At 42.9% G+C, this 18509-nt stretch overlaps 3 protein-coding genes across 4 annotated transcripts in view; 1 reads left to right on the top strand and 2 right to left on the bottom strand.

Moving 5' to 3' along the window:
- Window positions 1–2843: 2843 nt before the first annotated feature.
- mad2l2 (mitotic arrest deficient 2 like 2) lies at window positions 2844–5590 on the bottom strand. 2 transcript variants are annotated; one of them, XM_056601821.1, is made up of 8 exons: window positions 5256–5590; window positions 5039–5157; window positions 4857–4928; window positions 4679–4779; window positions 4293–4387; window positions 4079–4152; window positions 3420–3512; window positions 2844–3261 (listed from the first exon to the last, which is right to left on the bottom strand). In XM_056601821.1, the coding sequence occupies exons 1-8, from the start codon at window positions 5293–5295 to the stop codon at window positions 3223–3225; spliced, it is 633 nt and encodes a 210-aa protein (XP_056457796.1). In that variant the 5' UTR covers window positions 5296–5590; the 3' UTR covers window positions 2844–3222. The 2 variants fall into 2 exon arrangements, with proteins under 2 accessions (XP_056457796.1, XP_056457803.1); XM_056601828.1 differs by having other exon boundaries at window positions 5525–5574.
- Window positions 5591–10562: 4972 nt separating this feature from the next.
- lrrc47 (leucine rich repeat containing 47) lies at window positions 10563–17002 on the bottom strand. Its single transcript, XM_056597023.1, has 7 exons — window positions 15840–17002; window positions 15273–15746; window positions 15004–15120; window positions 14467–14582; window positions 14082–14184; window positions 13245–13334; window positions 10563–11197 (listed from the first exon to the last, which is right to left on the bottom strand). The coding sequence occupies exons 1-7, from the start codon at window positions 16551–16553 to the stop codon at window positions 10955–10957; spliced, it is 1857 nt and encodes a 618-aa protein (XP_056452998.1). The 5' UTR covers window positions 16554–17002; the 3' UTR covers window positions 10563–10954.
- Window positions 16110–18509, top strand: part of cep104 (centrosomal protein 104) — a 36858-nt gene continuing 34458 nt past the window's right edge. Inside the window, exon 1 of the mRNA XM_056597011.1 lies at window positions 16110–18439. The gene's annotated coding sequence lies outside the window, so the exon portion shown is untranslated. The remainder of the gene's footprint in view (window positions 18440–18509) is intronic.

The raw sequence follows: 18509 nt of genomic DNA, 5'->3' as shown, positions 1-18509 counted from the left end.
AACAGAGGTGATGAATACATGCATACAATATATCATTTATACATATATATAATAGTATACTTATACTTATGCTACTATACTTATATGCTTATAATAATATTCATGGTTAAACTAACACAAGACATTCCACATTGCCTTCTACTTTAATCCTTAAATGTATTTACTTCTGAATACCTGCAATAGCAAAATTTGTGGTGAGAGGGGACTATTCAATGGTTTATAACTGTCACTGTTCAACAATTATTAATGCTAAACATTATTATTTATTTTTTTATTGACCTGGAGATACCTATTATAAGATCCACATCAGCCGATCAATCTTTTATGATTGAATGTTGCTGACATGGGTTGGATCAGGACAGAGCGAACAGAGGATTGTGGAAACAAATGCTTCTACAAAACCCTGCCTATTTTTATCTGCTGGCCACAATTCAAGGTTGAGCCTTTTCTTTTTTCTCCACGTGTGTTCTCCCCCACTGCCCCGTCAGCCCCACAGCTTATTATACTGTAAGGGTTCAGACAGATGGTACAATTTGGTGTATTGCTTTTGTTTGCCATGTCATAAAGAGAATGCACTGAGAACATGTCAGATAACGAGGTAAATATCCTTTGATACAGTAGATTTTCTGTACTTTGTTAGATTTTCTGAACTTTTTTTATGTACTTTATCACTATATATTTATATTTTTTATTTTACTCCAGAACATTTGAAGTGGACTCATTGTTTCTCCCTACAGAACAAATCTGAAAATATTTTTTTTATTGTGCCCTTATCGTGCAAATAAATGATCTTTAACGACTTCTGTACTTCTTTTTGTGTTGCTTATGTCTGAGAAAAACTGCAGATCTCACTGACAAGTTGAGACACATCAAGCCCAAATAATTGTTGGTGGTAAATCATAACGGCATGTCCATAAGCTATAGCGTTAGCAGTAGTATGAAGGCATCCTCCTCATCCACTCGAGTAGAGCTGCTTACATTTGAATCCAGATAAATAATTTGATACTTAAAGGTGTGGTGTGAAGGATTTAGTGGGGAGGTTGCAGATTGCAACAGACGTAATAGCACCCCACCCCTCGCTTCCCAGCGACCTTAGGAGAAGCTAAGGTGGCCTAGACAGGCCTGTAAGTCCTTACAGTTGATAAGTTAATAATGTCATCGTCTACGATGACATTATTAACTTCACATAAGTACCAAATGTGAAGTGATGAGGTGCCTTGATCAATTTAAAATGTTAATTAGTTATTAAGTCTGTTAACCTATAGGTCATGGAGGTAAACAACCTAAAAACCTTCCTATCGGGCAATACTTCTCAGAGCAGTGCGGTGGCCTGGGTTGTCAAGGATTTGGAGACTAGATAGGTTTCTACCGAACTTAACTCCTTACCAGGAATATCATTATCCACTCTTCCATTTCGTAGACAACAGTCTCGAAAGAAAACTTTAATGAAGAATGTATGGATCAAACTCGCAATGAGGGTCAGGACTTTGGTCCAAATGGTTACTTAAGGGGCCCATCCATGTGTGATAATGCTTAAAAACATGGGCCGGGAGAGGGTGAACACAATAAACAGTTTGAGGGGAATATATCTCTATATTTTTCGGAACTCAAAAACAATTTTACCATAACTTTGAGTGAGCTGTATAGATATCTACAAAGAAGACACTATATCACAAAAAATACAGACCAATATAAAAATCCATTCCTGCATAAACAATAAAGCGAATATCGCATGTTTACAAAAAGCCAATGCTGGAGATGTAAGACAACACCTTACACATCCAAGGACAATGGGAACAGGAGCCGAATAAAACAGTGGACGATGACATATGTTCGAGATGACACAGGAGCGGTATGGAGACTGCCGTGGAAAGAATCAGATTTGAATGTAGTATCTTTAGGATCCTGCAGACACCCCAAGTCATTGGAAACAATTCTACCATTAAATGCTTGAGAAGCAGTGGCATGGTGGGTGACCATGAGGTGGCGTACTTTGGGACTGCCCGATTATATAGTGATATTAAAATTCTGCATGAAGAAATTCCCCAGGACCCGCTCAGATGAACACCTTTTTTTCAAAGTCAGGAAATCTATTTTGTAAGATGTATTATCTACATTTGAATTGTTTTTTGCAAGTCAAAGTGTTTTTTTTCAGGTTCCCAAGAAACAATCCTATTGAGTAATATTTTCTCTTTGGCAATGGTGTGTGCTGTGGTTGGAAACATTTTTCTAATTAATGCTAATTAGACCAATGCTGGTCCAGCCAAAGTAAATGCACAATCATGTTTTATTTCCATCTTGAACCACCCATTGTCCAGGTTGCCCGATTCCCTGGTTGTGGCTGTGTTGTGTTATGGTCAGTCCAGAAAGGTGCTGCCAACATGCCCTTGTCCAAAATCAGCATGACTGGGAGGACAGCCACAGAATCTAGCTACTTGGGCCTGAGGGAATATCATAATGAGTTGGGGCTGATACAAGCATGCATAGTTTCACTTAAAAGCTTAGCTTAATATAGGCTACAACATGTAGTTGTATTATAGAAATGTGTCCTTGTACATTGAGATATAGTGCTGTCACAAATTATTTGTGACTGAGCACTACATCTCTTTAAGATTGTAATGAGCCTGTGGGAGAGCCTGTAAATGCCCAGTTTACAGCAACACGGATCCAACAGTCACGCCATTCTCCCTTAATGTCTAGGCCTGTAGCCTGTGTAGGGTACCTTATTTTATACAAAACATTTATACACAGGATTGGTCCACAGTAGCCCTACACCACATACCAATGTCGTAATGCGGTTTGGGTTCTGGTGACTAAATGTAGTTTGTTTCTGATGTAGTTTATGTTTAGGACACATTAAAGGAGGCCGTTTTGCTGCTCGGATTAATTGAGTTTTATTGGAATATTTACAAGGAATGTCCAACTCCTTTGCCAGCGTTAGCTGAAAGAGGGGTCACTGTTTATAATGACCTCCATGTGAAAGGAGGTCAAACAATAGAATAAGGAAAAAAGCATAAAGGTGCTTGCACTTTCTTTAATCATGACAGGAATATCAACATGGAATTAACATCACGAAAACGTTAACAGTTAATCAATTCACATTCAATATTTACAAAACAACTGGAATACATTAATGTGGGAGCTTCATTGAAAACAACAAAGCAGATCTGTCTCGGAGAGAAATAAGATCGATTTTGCGGGTGTGTGCTTAGGAGAAATCCACTATGTTTTCTGGGCTCTCTCCTCTACGTAAAGCTGCATCTGAAACAAAATACAATATGAGCTGTCAACTTGATGTGAGATCGTAATAAAACATACAATATTGTCATTGATTTTAGCACTGGGAAAAGAGTATAGAAAAAAGAACATAAAAAACTGATTGGATAGGTTGAATCGTTAATGACTGAATTTGGGTTTACTTTTACAATCTCTGACGTCATGGTCTTCAGCGGAATGAGTCTGGGCTCCGGCATGTGGACTTCCTGCTCATCAGCCACGATCCATGGGAAGTCCTGAGGAGAGCCAAGACATCCAGCCCCTCAATACTCAACATGGTCTGGATGGTTAGGGGCACTCTGGCAGCTAGCTAGAGTAGGGTTCAAATGGTGTGTGCGTGGTGTTTGTGGTGTCTTGCTCTAAAGCACTCCAACAACTCTAGCATTGATGCGCCTCGGCGAAATTGGGTCTTTACGATGATATTTTCAATATTGTGCGGCTGACCATAAAGTTGAAATATTGTAATAAATAATAAAAGGTCAACAGAAGGATAGGCATATGGGGGCGCGGCAGGAGTGCACAGCCACCCCAGACTGTCAGCAAGGAATACGTCGAAATGCATGTACGTCATTATTTGACCCTTTAGTATGGTTAAACATGACTATCAATCATTATAACAACGTTAATAGGTCATAAAAGTCGAAAAAGCATAATAGGACCCCTTTAAGGAACAATGAACACAAGACCAAACATAAACAAGTGATGTTCAAAACATTTGTAAATCTTGGCCGCATACAAGTCCAACACTAACATAAATGCACAGCGTTGACCTCCACAACAGCATGAGGGACACTGGCCTCACCTTGATGACCTGCACCTTCTCCATGTTGCGAGTGGCAGCTTCTCTGGTGTGGACCAGTACTGTGAACGAACAGCCTGGGACAGGTAGGAGTGGAGCACTGTTAAGCATTTCAACAACCAGCCAACCTACTGTCCGAGAGACTATAGTCCCGTTGTGGCCCGGTGAATAAACACCAGAGGCTACAGTGTGGAAATGATGATGTAATGCTGCTTACCTGGGGGATTGCTGTTGAGAACCGCATCACACACGCTGATCTTCAGAATGAACGCTCGCAGCAGCTGCTCAACATGGGACAGCAGTGTGTCAGAGCTGCAACACACAAACAAACACACATTTAATGTGCATGTCAACACCAGCACATCACTCTGATTGTCATTGTCAGCATAATCGACAAAGTATAACAGCAGAACATTATAATTTGTAATACACATTGCTGGCTTATAAACAAATACATTTCTTTCACGACTGCCATTTTTTGCACTGGATATAAACTTGAAGTCCGAGAACATTTTACATTGTGGTATTTTTAACCAGAGTAAGACAGCATTTACTTCAGTTGTTAACTTGTGCTGGGCTAATAATCCTGTTGAACAGACATACCTTATACTCAGCAGGGGGGGCTGAGAGATTTCAAAGACAAATCTCTCGACCGGGTGGTGTTCCTTGTCCATGATGACCACCGCTACCTTCTCAGCATCATTCTGAAAATAACGGAAAGGTCATTCAAAGCACGTCGTTCAAACCCACCTCTTTCACTGTACTCGCATCCAATCCTCACCTTTTCGATGAGTGGCTTCACACATTGGAGTGTATCTTGGATATACTGGTTCAGTTCTGGATGGCATGACATCTACGGAATAAACCGGCAAAGCGACATCATGAATGCGCCAATTAAGTTGAACTGTGTCCAACACCAAAAAAAAAGCCCACGATTGCAAGCAGGTGGTCCACTGAATTTACCTGCACAGGCACGTTGTATTTCTTTTTCTTCTGGAAAATCCCAGAGGGGTACACCTCCCGAACATATAATATGAGATGAATGGCTACCTCTAGGAACTCACACAGAATGTCAGCCACCACTGTGGAAGAGTACATTATACTGGCGTTAGAGTCAAACACTTGTCGGAGGTCGAAGGACTGCGAAAAACATGCAATCTACCGAATGAGTGTCTCTTGCCTTGTCCAAAGTTAAGGTCCTGTCTGGTTAGTGTTGTCATTTTCAGTTCCCAGGTTGAATGGTTAAAAGCGAAAACGATAGTTTTTATATATGCTCGATAGCGATTACATTTTTAATAGTTTGTTATATTTAGAGGTGGAATGGCACAGCAAACGTTATACACATTTTAAACCACTGGGAATCGTATCGTGTTAGTATTAAATAGCACTAGTACAATCTTGTTAATGGTTTAAATTAACGTTCTTATAATTTAGCCATGCCATATTTACTTCTTTGTTTATTTTCCATTCTTGCCGTCCATTAATGATGACGTTGTAACGGCGCGATCGAAAGACGATAGAATTTGCAGGAGGTAGTTAATAAATATAAATACCTTTTTATTTTCATGGTGAAATTTAGTATTAGTAGCGAAATATTTAACATGAAACGTCGATTACAAATAATGATCATTACAAATATCTATACATTACAATCTTTGCAACTAAAAAAAAGTCAAACTCTTACAATTGCAAATGAAAGCTGACATATACTATAATAATAATAATAATAAGATAATAATAAGATAATGTTGGGATTCGAAATCACTAGATTACACAACCATGGATGTATAACGACCCTCCTATTTTGTTAGATTAAACAAAATACAAGCGCGCCATCCCTTGGTCAAATAGAGAAAGTGCAGTAGCGTAACTTCAAGAAACCATAGAACAGATTAAGATTATCCGATTGTTGTAATAGACACCATATTTTGGAAGGGAGAGAACAGCAGGCACTTGTACTTGACCTATTTTGACTTTCATTGCCGGTGACCATTTCCTCCCTAGTAGTAGGGGAGTAGGGATTTTATCACCACAATCACTGTTGGCCTACTGCAGTCAATATTCAACTGTCAATTGAAAAACCCGAAAGTCTTTAATTTATGTTGATTATGATTATAACAGTTTCAGCCTTTAAATGTTTAAAGTAATACGCCAAACCTCAGTGAAAAGGTTGTATGGAGACATTGTATATGTTTCTTATGTTTTTTAATTATATAAAGTCAGGGATTTTATCAGCCTTTGATGAACAATAAAGTTGTAGTCGTCTGTTCTAATGTATTCATTATTCAAGCCACCTTTCAACCCTATTATCTTTACCATGAACTACACTCCCATTAACTAATCTTAAAACCTAAATAGTCGCAATGCGGAACTGAAGTGCTTTTACTTCTAACACTTTTGTCGACTTTCTTTCCCATCAAAAATGTTATATCATGCACTTTACTAGTAGAGAAGTACTTATTTAGTACTTCCCCCCCATCTCTACCACCTTTATATCACAAGGGTATAGTACTAGTAGTACAAAATGTCAACTCAACACTACATGCACAACCTGACAACACATACAATTTGTCCGGAAGAATACCATCCTTCCATACATACAGAGAAACATTTCAGGGCCCCTTGGTGGCAGAGAGGAGCTTATTTACTGTGTATGCAGACTCAGGGTTTGGCTCGGTGCTATCAGCCCCGGCTGTGATGCAATACCAGAGAGTCAATCAAGACAAGGGCCCTGATTGCCCTTTATCACAGAGACAAGGTGTTTATGGTGACCTCGAGGGGAGAAGGGGAGGGCTGGAATGAAACCAACAGATTTATGTCCAGTAAGCGTGACCTCGACACACTGAGCCTGAACTAGGACCAAAGTCTCCTATACAGACATGGGCTATATTATAAGAGCTTGAAGACTAGCCGGAGCACAGCATTCCTGACCGGGCTGCCTCCCACCACTGTTCTCACAGGTGAGTGTGCGTTCATGGCGACTGTCGATTGTTCTGCTCCGAGGGTGACACAACGCTCATTTGTCTGGGTCACATACTTCGAGCACATTCTCCGTCTTGACAGAGCCACGGCGTGCGCTTAATCCTATCCAATCATAAGACTTGGTTTAAAGGAACTGTGGAGCTAGTGTAAAGGATTGGCAGCCTATTCAGTCTCTGTGTAGCATGTATCCAGAGCTATTCTCTTGTTACACTTGTAGACTTCTATCTCCTAACACTTGTTGATTGCAGTGTTATTGTTCGACATTCCGTTGTCGTAGTTCCATTGAAGTGCTGAACGTGTTGAGGTACGGGGGTCGGAGGTCATTCCAACACACAACGGGATTACAATGACTACAGCCACGGACGCCAGCGGCTCAGACCGTGTGCAGTACAACCGGTGGAATGAAGATAACATCAACGTCGACGTAGCCGCCTCACAGCCCGGCCTGGTGGGGTGAGAGTTCAATGTTTATGGAAAATCTAAATCAACTCCTATTCAGAAATACACATCAGAAATTATACGTGGACCTTTTCTGTTAATGGTGGGTTTGGCAATTTGTTGAAACAAGCTAGAGTTCGATTTTGAACGTATCCAACCAAACAAATCCCACATAAGTAGCTGGCTGACTGAAGCAATAGTTCTGCCAAGATGAGTGGAAGACTGGGGTCATGCATTGTATGCACGGGCAGAGTCCACGCAGGTAGGCGGGCAGGTAGGTAGACAGACAGGTAAGCCATCCAATCATTTCATTCTGGCTGAGTGGAATGATTGGACAGGTTTTACTAGAGGCCGGCGACAGCCACAGATATCGTATTTGTTTTTTAATCAGAGCAGTCATTAGGCAGCTGTCTTGTGTTTCCAAGTGCCTTTTAGGAGATAGAGCATCAAAACAAACAAACAAAGAGCTAACATTGGCAGAAACCAATATTGGAGCTCAGAGGTAGGGACACGGGGACTGGTGAGAGATGTGATGTGGGTGGTTGCAGATGGAGTGCCAGTGGAGGGAGATGTAGAGTGACTTTAGGTAGATGAACACCAGGCACACATTATAATGCTAACACTTGAGTTTACATTACACTGGCCTGTTGCCAAGCAAGAGGAACATTTTGCTGCACTCTAGCGTGCTCTTTTTTGTAGGTCTACATGTTACCACAGACGATTTAGTTTGCATAATTTACATTTATTTGTGTTTTTTCACAAATGTAAAAATTTTCACATTTTTGAATCCGAAGAGTTTGGATCTCACAATCGTTTATGTGATAAACGGTTATTGGAGACTCCTGTAAGGCAGAGCCATACAAGTCTAAAGAACATGTTAAAGTTAATGTTAAAATTCCCATTGCTGCTTTACTCCTTATCAGCACTTGTGGAATGCCTCTCGTCCAATCAAATGACTTGTTTGGAACTAATTGTTGTACGTTGCATGCATGTCACACCACATCAAAAACACGTGTGTAGCTGTTTAATGATTAAGACAATCACCTTTCTTCATGTTCTTCATCTCTTCCAGGTTCTACAACAGACTGTGTACGGGCAGCATGGGCTTGGTGGTCAAAGTGGCCGGAGGTGTGACTGCTCTGGTGTCTGTTTACCTCCTCGGCTACGTCACTGGCTACTATGTCCACAAATGCCTATGAGTGGCCTCATTAGAACCGAGACCCACTTAGGAACATGTATTTCAGAAATGATGATTTCAATATATTTCAGATACAAGGGAAACAGTCTTCCTCTTGGCTTTTTTTGTTTATTCATATTTTAATAAAACACCCGTTGGAAATGTCATGCTTGTCAATGGAATTAGGGCAATGTTGTCCCATTAAAAGGTGATATTTAATGAAATTTCAAACATGACTATAGACAGTTTTTTGTGCACTTTGTACCCGTAACATAAATACATCATTGGACCGATCAGTCACCATCATATATTATCTTTATGGTAGAGATGTCTTGCTCTTCTGCAGGAATAATACTTCCTAAGTTCTCTTTTGTCGTGTTGAACAAGGTGGAGTTCACCTTTACCACCCAGTCAGCGATCCTCTGGGAGGTGTAGTATTCGTCCGTCTCCTCGAGCCAATGTGAATCCCTCCAGGTAACGCTGCCCTCCGAGCACTGAGATTCTGTTTCCACGTCTGAATCGTCCCAGCACAAAGCCCTTTGTTGCCCTGCTTTGAGGTCCCTGGTGTTGGGTTCGACGGCGGCAGTGGGGCACGCGTCACTCTTTTGTGGTCCTATTTTAAGTTCCATCAACGCCGGGGCCGCAGCGGCCACGGGGGACTTGGCGCGATCAATGCCCCCCGTCAGTGGTCCGGAACGCGTCTCCGAGTTCAGATCGTTGTTGAGTACTCTAAAACTTACCCCAAGCACAGAACCGCTTGATTGATCCGAAATTTCAGTTCTTCTTTTGTGCCGAGCCACCAATACGCGGAACGACGTCTTTTCCCTCATAACGATTGAATTAGACAACCGTGTGAGGCTCTTGGGAACAGACGCCGACACGACAGGGGCGTCTTCGTCCTGCCGAGGGATGGCGGTCGACCCAGCGATGGGTGGCAGGAGGTTGCTGTGCGCCACAGCCGCGGCGGTGCCTCTTCTCGGTTCACGCAGAACCACGACGTCCCTCGAGCGAGAAAAGCTGTGCGCAGACCGGGTCGACTTTGCGGCGAGCTGGAAGTCTGCTGGTTGTCGGGGGCCCGGAGGCAGCCCCTCGCCCGATGACCTGTTCATCCTTGGCACGCTCAAGTCCAGTCTTTCCTGAGCGCGTGTCCCGGTGGTTTTCGCATTATTACCCATCGAGTTCCACAAACAGCTGCAGGTTTGCCCCTTCCTATTTGCATCCAACCAAGCCTGCTTCTCCTGACCAACCCTATTACTTTCCTTCATGCTTTCAGAATCAATTATAAATGTGCTAGAATGCACATTTGACGCAGTACACCTGTGACTGCCAGAGCTCTGGTCATCTCTTTGTACGAAGTGCTTCTTCCTTCCAAGCGCACGCTCACACACACACGCAGACACACACACACACACACACACTGAGTCACTCGATACGTAACCGTATCCATCCTCTTTCTACTTTGATTCTGAAAGGTAAAGATCTTTCACGGTGGGTAAATAACCAAACATCCTGCACACAAAAAAGGTGAAATGCTTGTATACAACCCTTTAGAATGAGTTTATAAACTTGAAATTCCTTTAATAAAATGTTTTACCTGGAATTTGTGTTGGCAGTTTCCATTATACTCCATGGTGCTTCCCACACATGCATTAGCATTTTGTCATTCGCTTTTGTCTGTGTGCAGTTCCCTTCCATTTGGTCCAAAGACATGCAGGTTAGGAGAGGCCAAAGATAGCAGAGAGGTACTTTAGTGTACCAAGAGATCCTCAAGAGAACTCTCTTCCTTAAACCATGTATTCAGCAGGGAGAGGTGAAAGTCCCATAAACAAAGGTATTGATTAAAGTGGACCAGCCACATGTGCAGCGTATTCCATATAACTAAAGTAAAGAGCTGGGGAAACAAAGAGTCCATCCATAGAGTGGGTTAAGATATTTAATTGAGGCTAGTTTGAACATGCTCTGAAGCAGTTCCAGAAGTACAATTAATGGCAAATACTTGTCGTTACAATCCTGTATGTGGTTAGGATATTGCATTGAGTTGTAATTTTTCCTACGGTACACCAGAAATCAACAGTATGACACGATAAAAAAAAAGAAAAAAAAAAAGGAAACCAGAATATAATTCTGAACAGGACTTTTTTTTTTTTTCATTTACCAAAGTACATGGTGGTATTTTTCCCATGGTATGCTTTTCCCTTCTTTGAGATGCTTTGACCGTTATCTTTAACACACAAGCTTCAATGAACCGAAGAAAAGAGGACAACATGTGGCAGGTCTACCGTCTACCAGATGATCTTCAGGGTCTCGTCTGCGTTGGGGAGGTCCGTCTTGGAGGGGTAGACCACCTTCAGGTTGCCCTCCTGGTCCACGGTGCGGACCTGCTGGATCACCAGACCTTCCTCCTCCTCCTGCTGCTGCTGCTGCTCGGCGGTCTGGCTCGGGGTCTCGGTACCGGGGGGACCGGGGGTCTCAGCGTCCGTCTCCTCATTTCGCTCCGCTGTGAATTTGTTCAACTCCGCCATTTTCTGTGAGAAAAGGGGAAAGACATTCATGATAAAGATTTTATTAAATATTAGAAATGGTGGTAAATAATGACGATAATTATTTGTCAACTGCACAATATACGCCCTTGAATCTGGTAATTGTGTTTCTTTGATGTGCATGCCATTTCAGCCAACGAACAATGTCAAACATGATACAGGTTGCATTTTTTAAATAAAGTACTTTGATGATCAACCTCTTATTCCTATTCTCCCCAGCTGTCTCAATGGCGTGAAATCAAGTAACAGCCATCAACTCTAGAAGGCGCTCACTCATACTCTCCGTCAACTTAACCATAAGATCTCTAAAACCAAGTGGATGATTCTTCTCCACTCCCTTTAAATCTTCTTAAAAGAGTTTTTTCCCCAAAACAAAAAAATACAACAAATCCTCTTTTCCGTTCAGATACCAAACATGTTTTGTACCAGCAGAAGTCTACCAGCAGAAGGCACTTGGATAACGATCTCCTCCAACATCTGATTAAACCGGGTTCTGGTATGGATCATGTTCATCAAATATTCACCACCGGTAGGTGTAACGTGAGACGCCGGGCCCAGATTGGAGACATATAGGATCGTCGTTGGCGCAGGAAATGCCGCAACTCAATGCTTGCAAACCCGAACCGGCGGTTTCGATTTTCAAGTCACACTCTTTCTCTTTGTTTATATTTCCGGAGCCCTCTGGGAGACAAGTCACCAGGATGTTACTTATGAAAGAGGGGTGTTGATGGTTTTGGGTCATTTAAGTTTGGTTGAGAAAGTCGGTAACACGATATCTCAAACCCAGCCTTTCATAGCGAGGATAAAACACTCCGCCAATACCTTTCCCTCTCAGGGCCGGCTGGACGGCCCTGAGATTGACATTGAGAGACGAGTGTTTTGAGACGTTGACATTGTACACCGGCCCCGGATGATGAGCTAGATTCTTCCACGGGGAAGGAGCGGGGTCAGAGATAAAGGAACAACAGGTCACACCGAGACTGCGTCACGCAGCAGCGTTAGCCAAAACACCTTGATCTAAGGGGGAAACTTTGACCGGGCGTCTTGTGTAATGTAATTCCGATGATTACAAGCCATCTCAGAATGTAGTCATTTCTTCTCATAATTATTAAATATACAAATATTATCCATTTCTAATGAAGGTGTACTTCTATAATCCTCATTAAACACGACTGGACTACGGTTTGTGCACATTACCCTAAGAAAATAATACATACGAATAATAAATAGTCCTCTTGCATTATCCTTATTGTAGAAATGTCTTTCAAGGCTGTCGAGTTGACTTTTAAAAGCAATTCAGCAATACTCTTAGTGTCAAACTCGTCTGTCCAATCATAAGTGTTAATCAAGAGTGAACTCTAAAATAGACATCCCACAAAGACTAATGCTATGTTACGATCTAGTACCTTTACATGTGTAATCCTATAAACATGTTCCCTTATTTATAGATCTCCTTGAATTGCCACCTGGTTACCTACACTTCCTTAGGATGGAGTAGTCGGGCTGGAGGAAGATAGTAAACAACATCGTAATGGGAAAGTCTTTAGCTCATGTATTTCAGGTCAGCCTCTTTGATGGTGACATAGCATTCTTATAGAGATGGTAGTAAACACAATATTGTCCCTCCATGTCAGAGTCAATTTGCGTGATAACCTTCTTTGTAGCAAGTTTACACAAATAAATATGGGAAGGGACAGTTAAGTTGTTTGACTCCCAGCCCAATGGTCTCAACCACATAGTCCAAGATGAACTGGTCCTCAACCCATACCTGCTCTTTAAAGGGCAAATCTCATGATATTGCGTAGTATAAGGAAGTCCAGCTTCATTGCATCGGTATGGACCATTGAGGTAATTTATCCAACTTCTATGCAAACAGAGTGGATTCGAAGCAATACTTCTTATCTTCTTATTTTGGAAAATAGCCAAGCATGACTCTGCCCTGTTTGTATCCGGTTTCAGTGTATGGGCTTTGAGTAAAAGAGTGTTAAATGACAAAATAATAAATAGATAGGCTGTGAGCAGGGATCCTTACTACAATGAGGGCGTCCATGACATCCTTGCAGGTTTGCAGGCTGGTGGAACTGGTCACCTCCAGAAACAACTCTTTGGTCGTCTGGCTGATCTATAAACAACAACAAAATCACACATAAACAATCAGTCAAGTAATTGGAGCTTCTTCATGCCTAGAGTATGTTTTTTTGTGCATCTATGGACAGGACGCTGCCGAGAGAGACAGAGAGAGCATAGGGCTGCAGGTTGGAATCAATTAAAAACATTGTCAGCAAGTAAGGGGTTCAGTGAGTTTGATTCCACATCAGGGAGGACGGACGACCTCAATGTTGATTTCAGCGTTTCAGCATTATCAGTGTTCCTGTATCACGTCTTAATATCACAGGAAGAGATAAAGATGATATCTTCATCTTAACGAGCATTAATATCAAGAAAGGAAGGAAGCAATTCTTCCAGTAGCCATAAAACAACACGTGTTCAACCAGAGTTTTGTGGTGTCAGTGTTGCAGTGTCAGTGGAAAAAAAAAGTCTGTTATTTTCACCCATCCTCATCAATTATTTGATCAATATTATTGGCTGGACGTGAACTAGTATGTGAGCCAAATGCCACATTTATTTAATTTGCACAGCCTTTTATCCCTGCCTTGCCAGGATATGCAGCCTTTTTTTCAATAGTATGTTGACAGCAGGAGTTCATCTCCTCAACCCATGCATTCAAATCGGACATGGATAAACTGCTGAAATGTTGACCAAGATGCTACTGAGATTACGAAGGCATGCCAGCCATGGAGCAAGCAGTCCTGCTTCTGCATTAGTGAGTTGGATTCGATCGGCTTTAGCATCCAATAGACAGACATACCTTGGTCTTATCACTGTTGGTGATTGGTGGGAAGGAGATCACATGACCCTCTGCATCCACGAGACACGGGTAGAGTTCCTTCCCATCCAGAAGCTGCAGGTATCTTTACAACATAACAAGCACCCTTTAAAAACGCAGATCATGATAACAATAATACAGAGTAAGTATTCATTACCAAATAACAGTTGTAAATTTCACTTGAGGTTTTAAAGGTCCTCTGCTGCCCTCATGTGTTAAAGTGAGGTAGGATTAACAAGGATAAGGATAACGACGATAAAACAATGTGGAAGCACAGAAATGGAAGACAAGTCTTAGTGGTTTGAGGCGGATTCACAGAGGAGATGTTCTGGGTTTGTTTGTGTGTACCGAGAACGTTAGTACTCACTTGTGGAGGCCGGAGACGTTCTGCCTCTTCTTCTGCTTCCTCTGGTCGCTGGCCTCCTGCTGCAGGGTCTTCATGAGCTCCACGGAGCACACCTCCTTACGACCCAGAGGAGTGATCTACACACACACACACACACACACACACACACACACACACACACACACACACACACACACACACACACACACACACACACACACACACACAAACACATCCATTTACTATCCGTTTGCATATTGACTTTGCACCTCTATACAATGGTTATTATTCACTGGAATGCCTAGTGCCAAACTGACTATATTCACACATACTGCCCTACAAGGCTTTTTAAGGCTTAACATGAAGTCTACAAAACAACCCGTGCGTCGGATCCCAGTCCCCAAACTTATGGAGCTTGTACTAATAACGCATACTAATTATGGGTTAGCTAGAACCTGGTTCATCCAGTGAGGCCTTTTTAGGACTGACAGGTACGTGACAAAACGCCCTTCAGTGAGACGAGGTGTGAGGTGCAGTGGGAACTGGGAGTGTTCGGACCTTGAGGTCGGCCGGGGGTCTGGCGTCGTAGACCAGCGGGCTCTTGAGAAGCTGCAGGTCATGCGTGGCGATGGTGGCCGTGGTCCTCCTCACGCACAGTTCGTCGTGAAGCTTGGTCTGGAAAAAAACAAATCAAAAGATCTATTAATGCGGACCTCCTCAGCCAGACCAGCTTAGTTCTACACCATATTATTTTGCAGCAAAGACGAAGCTGTCATTCTGACGCCCAGGGAGCGTAGTTCCGCACACCTGGAACAACAGGAGCTTACCTGTGCCATCAGGAACCTTTTGAGGGCATTCCCGGGCTTGAGATTCATCCCTTTCACCACGCAGCAGACTAGGTACGGCCTGACGTCCTTCACGTTGGCCGTCACCTTGATGGCCGGCGCCATCAAGGTGGGACTGTCGGACAGGTGGAGAATCCTCACCACCATCTTGGCCAGTTCCTCTTCCTGCTCCTCCTCCCCCTGCTTCTTCTTGTTCTTCTTCTGGGGCCTCTTCTTCTTGTCCCCACCCTCTGCTACGTCTCCACCAGCGTCCTCCCCTGCTGGTTTGCCCTTTCCTTTCCCTCTCCCACCGGCTCGGATGTAGTCCAGGATGGACTTGGTCTGGCAGCCGTTGACCATCTTCTCCAGACGCTTGTCCTTGAATTTATTGCCCTTGAAGTTGACATCCTTCAGCTTGGCGCAGTCGCTGAGGCTGAAGGGAAGCTCACACAGCTTGTTGTTGGACAGGTCCAAATTCTTACGAGATGAAGAGAGACAAAAATCTGGTGTTAATTTCTCTGCAGAAACGGAATGAAGACAGAATAACGAAACATGACTCGTTTTCCTTACCTTGATGGCCGCAAGCTTGGACACATCTCCGCTGAGTTCTTCGATGGCGTTGTCGTACGCGATGACGGTGCTCAGCAGATCCAGGCGGTCGGAGTAGAAGTCCGAAGGGAAACTAGTGATGTTGTTCTTGGAGATGTTGAGGTGGTAGAGCTTTGAACACTTGCTCAGCCCCTCCGGAAGACACACTAGGCTGTTGCAGCTCACGTTGAGCGTGTTCAGATTGGGTAACTGGGTGATTTCATCAGGCAGAACGGTGAGGTTGTTGACGGATACATCTAGCACCTTCAGGGATTGAATACTTCCTATTACTTTTGGGATGGATCCGAGTTTGTTCCTGCAGAGAAAAAGGCTTTGGAGATTGGTGAGGTATTTGATGTCCTCGTGGATCTCTGTTAGACTCGGACACTGGGCTACCTCCAGATAATTTAAGAGTTTGAGAGAATAGACCGCTTTGGTAAGCCCTCCGCCTGCCGCGATTCTCTCTTCCACTGACGCACCTTGTAAAACGAGCTCACGTCTTTTCTCTTTTAGAGCTTTCTCTATTTCTGGCCAATCTTCTAAATCATCCATGCTGCTACACCAGACTTTGAGGAAGAACGTGTGACCGGTGTTGTCGGGGAATATCAGTTGCACATGGTATACGCAGGAAGACAGGGCGCATTGCAGTGGAGGTTCTGCGCATTCACTGTGCAAATCTGACGTTCTACACACCATTGTCTCGTATGGAACACTCAATAGACCACAATGCTTTGCGTCCGAATAACGGAACGCCTCTGGGCATGCGCGTGTTGGGTTGTTGTCACTGGTGGTTATGGAGATCTAATGGGGCTCTGGCGAGCTGTCATCGCGTTAGTGATGTGCCTGGTAGGTTAATAAACGACTTATTAACACCAAAATTAAAAGATGCCTGCATACTTGGGTAACCCGTTTGATGTAAACATTTTATTGTCAGTGCAATTTTGTTGATTTTTGTCTTAAACTGCAAGTAGCTCGTCGGCTCCGTAGCTAATCCTTTCCTACACCGAATCAAGGCGTGAGGCGTTAACTCTTCTCATGCTTCACCAGGAATATCACGACATTCAAATTTTTTAAAATACACTGTGTGGGAGTGTGTGATGATGACGGCTGGTTTATTAGGCAGCCTCACCTGGCCGAGTCTGATTAGAGTCTTGGGCTGGGTGAGGCTTCACACCTGTTGCACACTGAGCAATCAGTGTGGCACAGATTTAACCAGCCATCTTCAATCACACACCCAGGGAGTTCGCCTAGATGGCACCCGACATGTATTATTTCCAACAAACTTTTTACAATAAAACTGATTTTCAACACCCCTACCCTGCCTCCTTGTGTTTGGAGGAGCCCAATATAATTCACCTAGGTGGCGTGAAGCATGGACATTTCTACACTGGCTTTTTTAAGTTCTTTTTTATAGCTCTCATGGCGTAAGACTCCATAACAACGCCTTAATGTTTATTTCTGTTTGTGAAGAAGACAAGCAACAGATTTAACTTCACATTTAGCCTATTTAATTTTTGTTGGGATTATTAATTTATTTGATGCCGAGTAAATGCTTGAAGTACATAGAATATATATTGTGGACTGAGATTGTACTGGGAGACCAGCAATTTCAGTTTGGGGCATGCGTGTTGTCTGTAGTTTGATTTTGGTTGGGATCCTGGGTTGTGTTTGGTTGTCTTAAAGAACCAAACTTTATTTAATATTTTTTTCATAACACATATCCAGCCCGTCCAGCATGTGACGGCGTTTACTATTTTAGATTTCAGGTCAGGATCTTAATACCTACCACTAGTATACTGCATTTCAAAATTCTGGTGCAAGGAGCTACGTTTGCTTCGGTCTCGAGGTGTTTGATATCAAAAATGAAATAAATAGAAGTTTGAAATGTGACTTTAGAAGTCATGACAATGAAAACAAGACAAAAACAAAAAGCCATTGTAGCACATAGGTGGTGCTACACTCCACCTAGGTCTCTTCTATTGGGCTACTCAAACATAAGCTAGACTCTGTCGCTTGCTGTGCTGCCTCCACCGGTCTTCCGCTGGGCTCCACTGAGCTGTTGGGGCTGGTGCAGGGAGGAGACAGTCCATCACCACTGCTGGTGACCCAGTGTATCATCGGATAGCCCTTCTGTGTCCATTGTGGTTTGCAGAGGCACCAGTGTAGCATGTCCATACTACACGCCACCTAGAGGGACTTTGTTTTAGGTTCCTCTACAAAGGACGCAGGGCGCATGTTAGAAATCCGTTTTTCATGTACAAGGTTTGTTGGAAATGATACATGGACTGTTGTTCAATGTTGCCATCTCAGAGAACAGAGTGTGTGATTGAAGTTGGCTGGTTAAACCTGTCCACACTGATTGCTCAATTGGCAACAGGTGTGCAGCCTCACCAAACCCCAGATTCCAGTCAGGCTTGGCCAGGTGAGGCAGCTTAAACCAGCCATCATCCACACACACACACACACTCCCACAGACTGGGTTTATAACACTTAAAAATAACATATATAACATTTGTATTTGAACAAAAAACAATCTATGATTTTATAGAGGGATTGTTTTTTGTATATAGATTTGATTAAAGGTAAATAGTTAATAATGCGTTCCATGTGAAATGCTACATATGATACTCTAACTTTGCTCTAGTAGTTAAA

This window comes from Gadus chalcogrammus, chromosome 1 (assembly GCF_026213295.1).
Source record: "Gadus chalcogrammus isolate NIFS_2021 chromosome 1, NIFS_Gcha_1.0, whole genome shotgun sequence".
NCBI classification, from domain to species: Eukaryota; Metazoa; Chordata; class Actinopteri; order Gadiformes; family Gadidae; genus Gadus; species Gadus chalcogrammus.
Note: the sequence above shows the minus strand (reverse complement) of the source record. Positions and strands in the feature narration are given on the sequence as shown.

What these genes read in the sequence shown, in the direction of transcription:
- mad2l2 (XM_056601821.1), bottom strand. Translation starts at nt 5,295, where the DNA reads ATGACAACACTAACCAGACAGGACCTTAACTTTGGACAAG. An exon ending in TCTCAACAGCAATCCCCCAG is followed by an intron (nt 4,153 to 4,292) that starts GTAAGCAGCATT and finishes TACCTGTCCCAG; the next exon opens with GCTGTTCGTTCACAGTACTG. An exon ending in TGACGTCAGAGATTGTAAAA is followed by an intron (nt 3,262 to 3,419) that starts GTAAACCCAAAT and finishes ATTTTGTTTCAG; the next exon opens with ATGCAGCTTTACGTAGAGGA.
- lrrc47 (XM_056597023.1), bottom strand. Translation starts at nt 16,553, where the DNA reads ATGGTGTGTAGAACGTCAGATTTGCACAGTGAATGCGCAGAACCTCCA. An exon ending in CCAAGCTTGCGGCCATCAAG is followed by an intron (nt 15,747 to 15,839) that starts GTAAGGAAAACG and finishes TCATCTCGTAAG; the next exon opens with AATTTGGACCTGTCCAACAA. An exon ending in AACGTCTCCGGCCTCCACAA is followed by an intron (nt 14,185 to 14,466) that starts GTGAGTACTAAC and finishes TATGTTGTAAAG; the next exon opens with ATACCTGCAGCTTCTGGATG.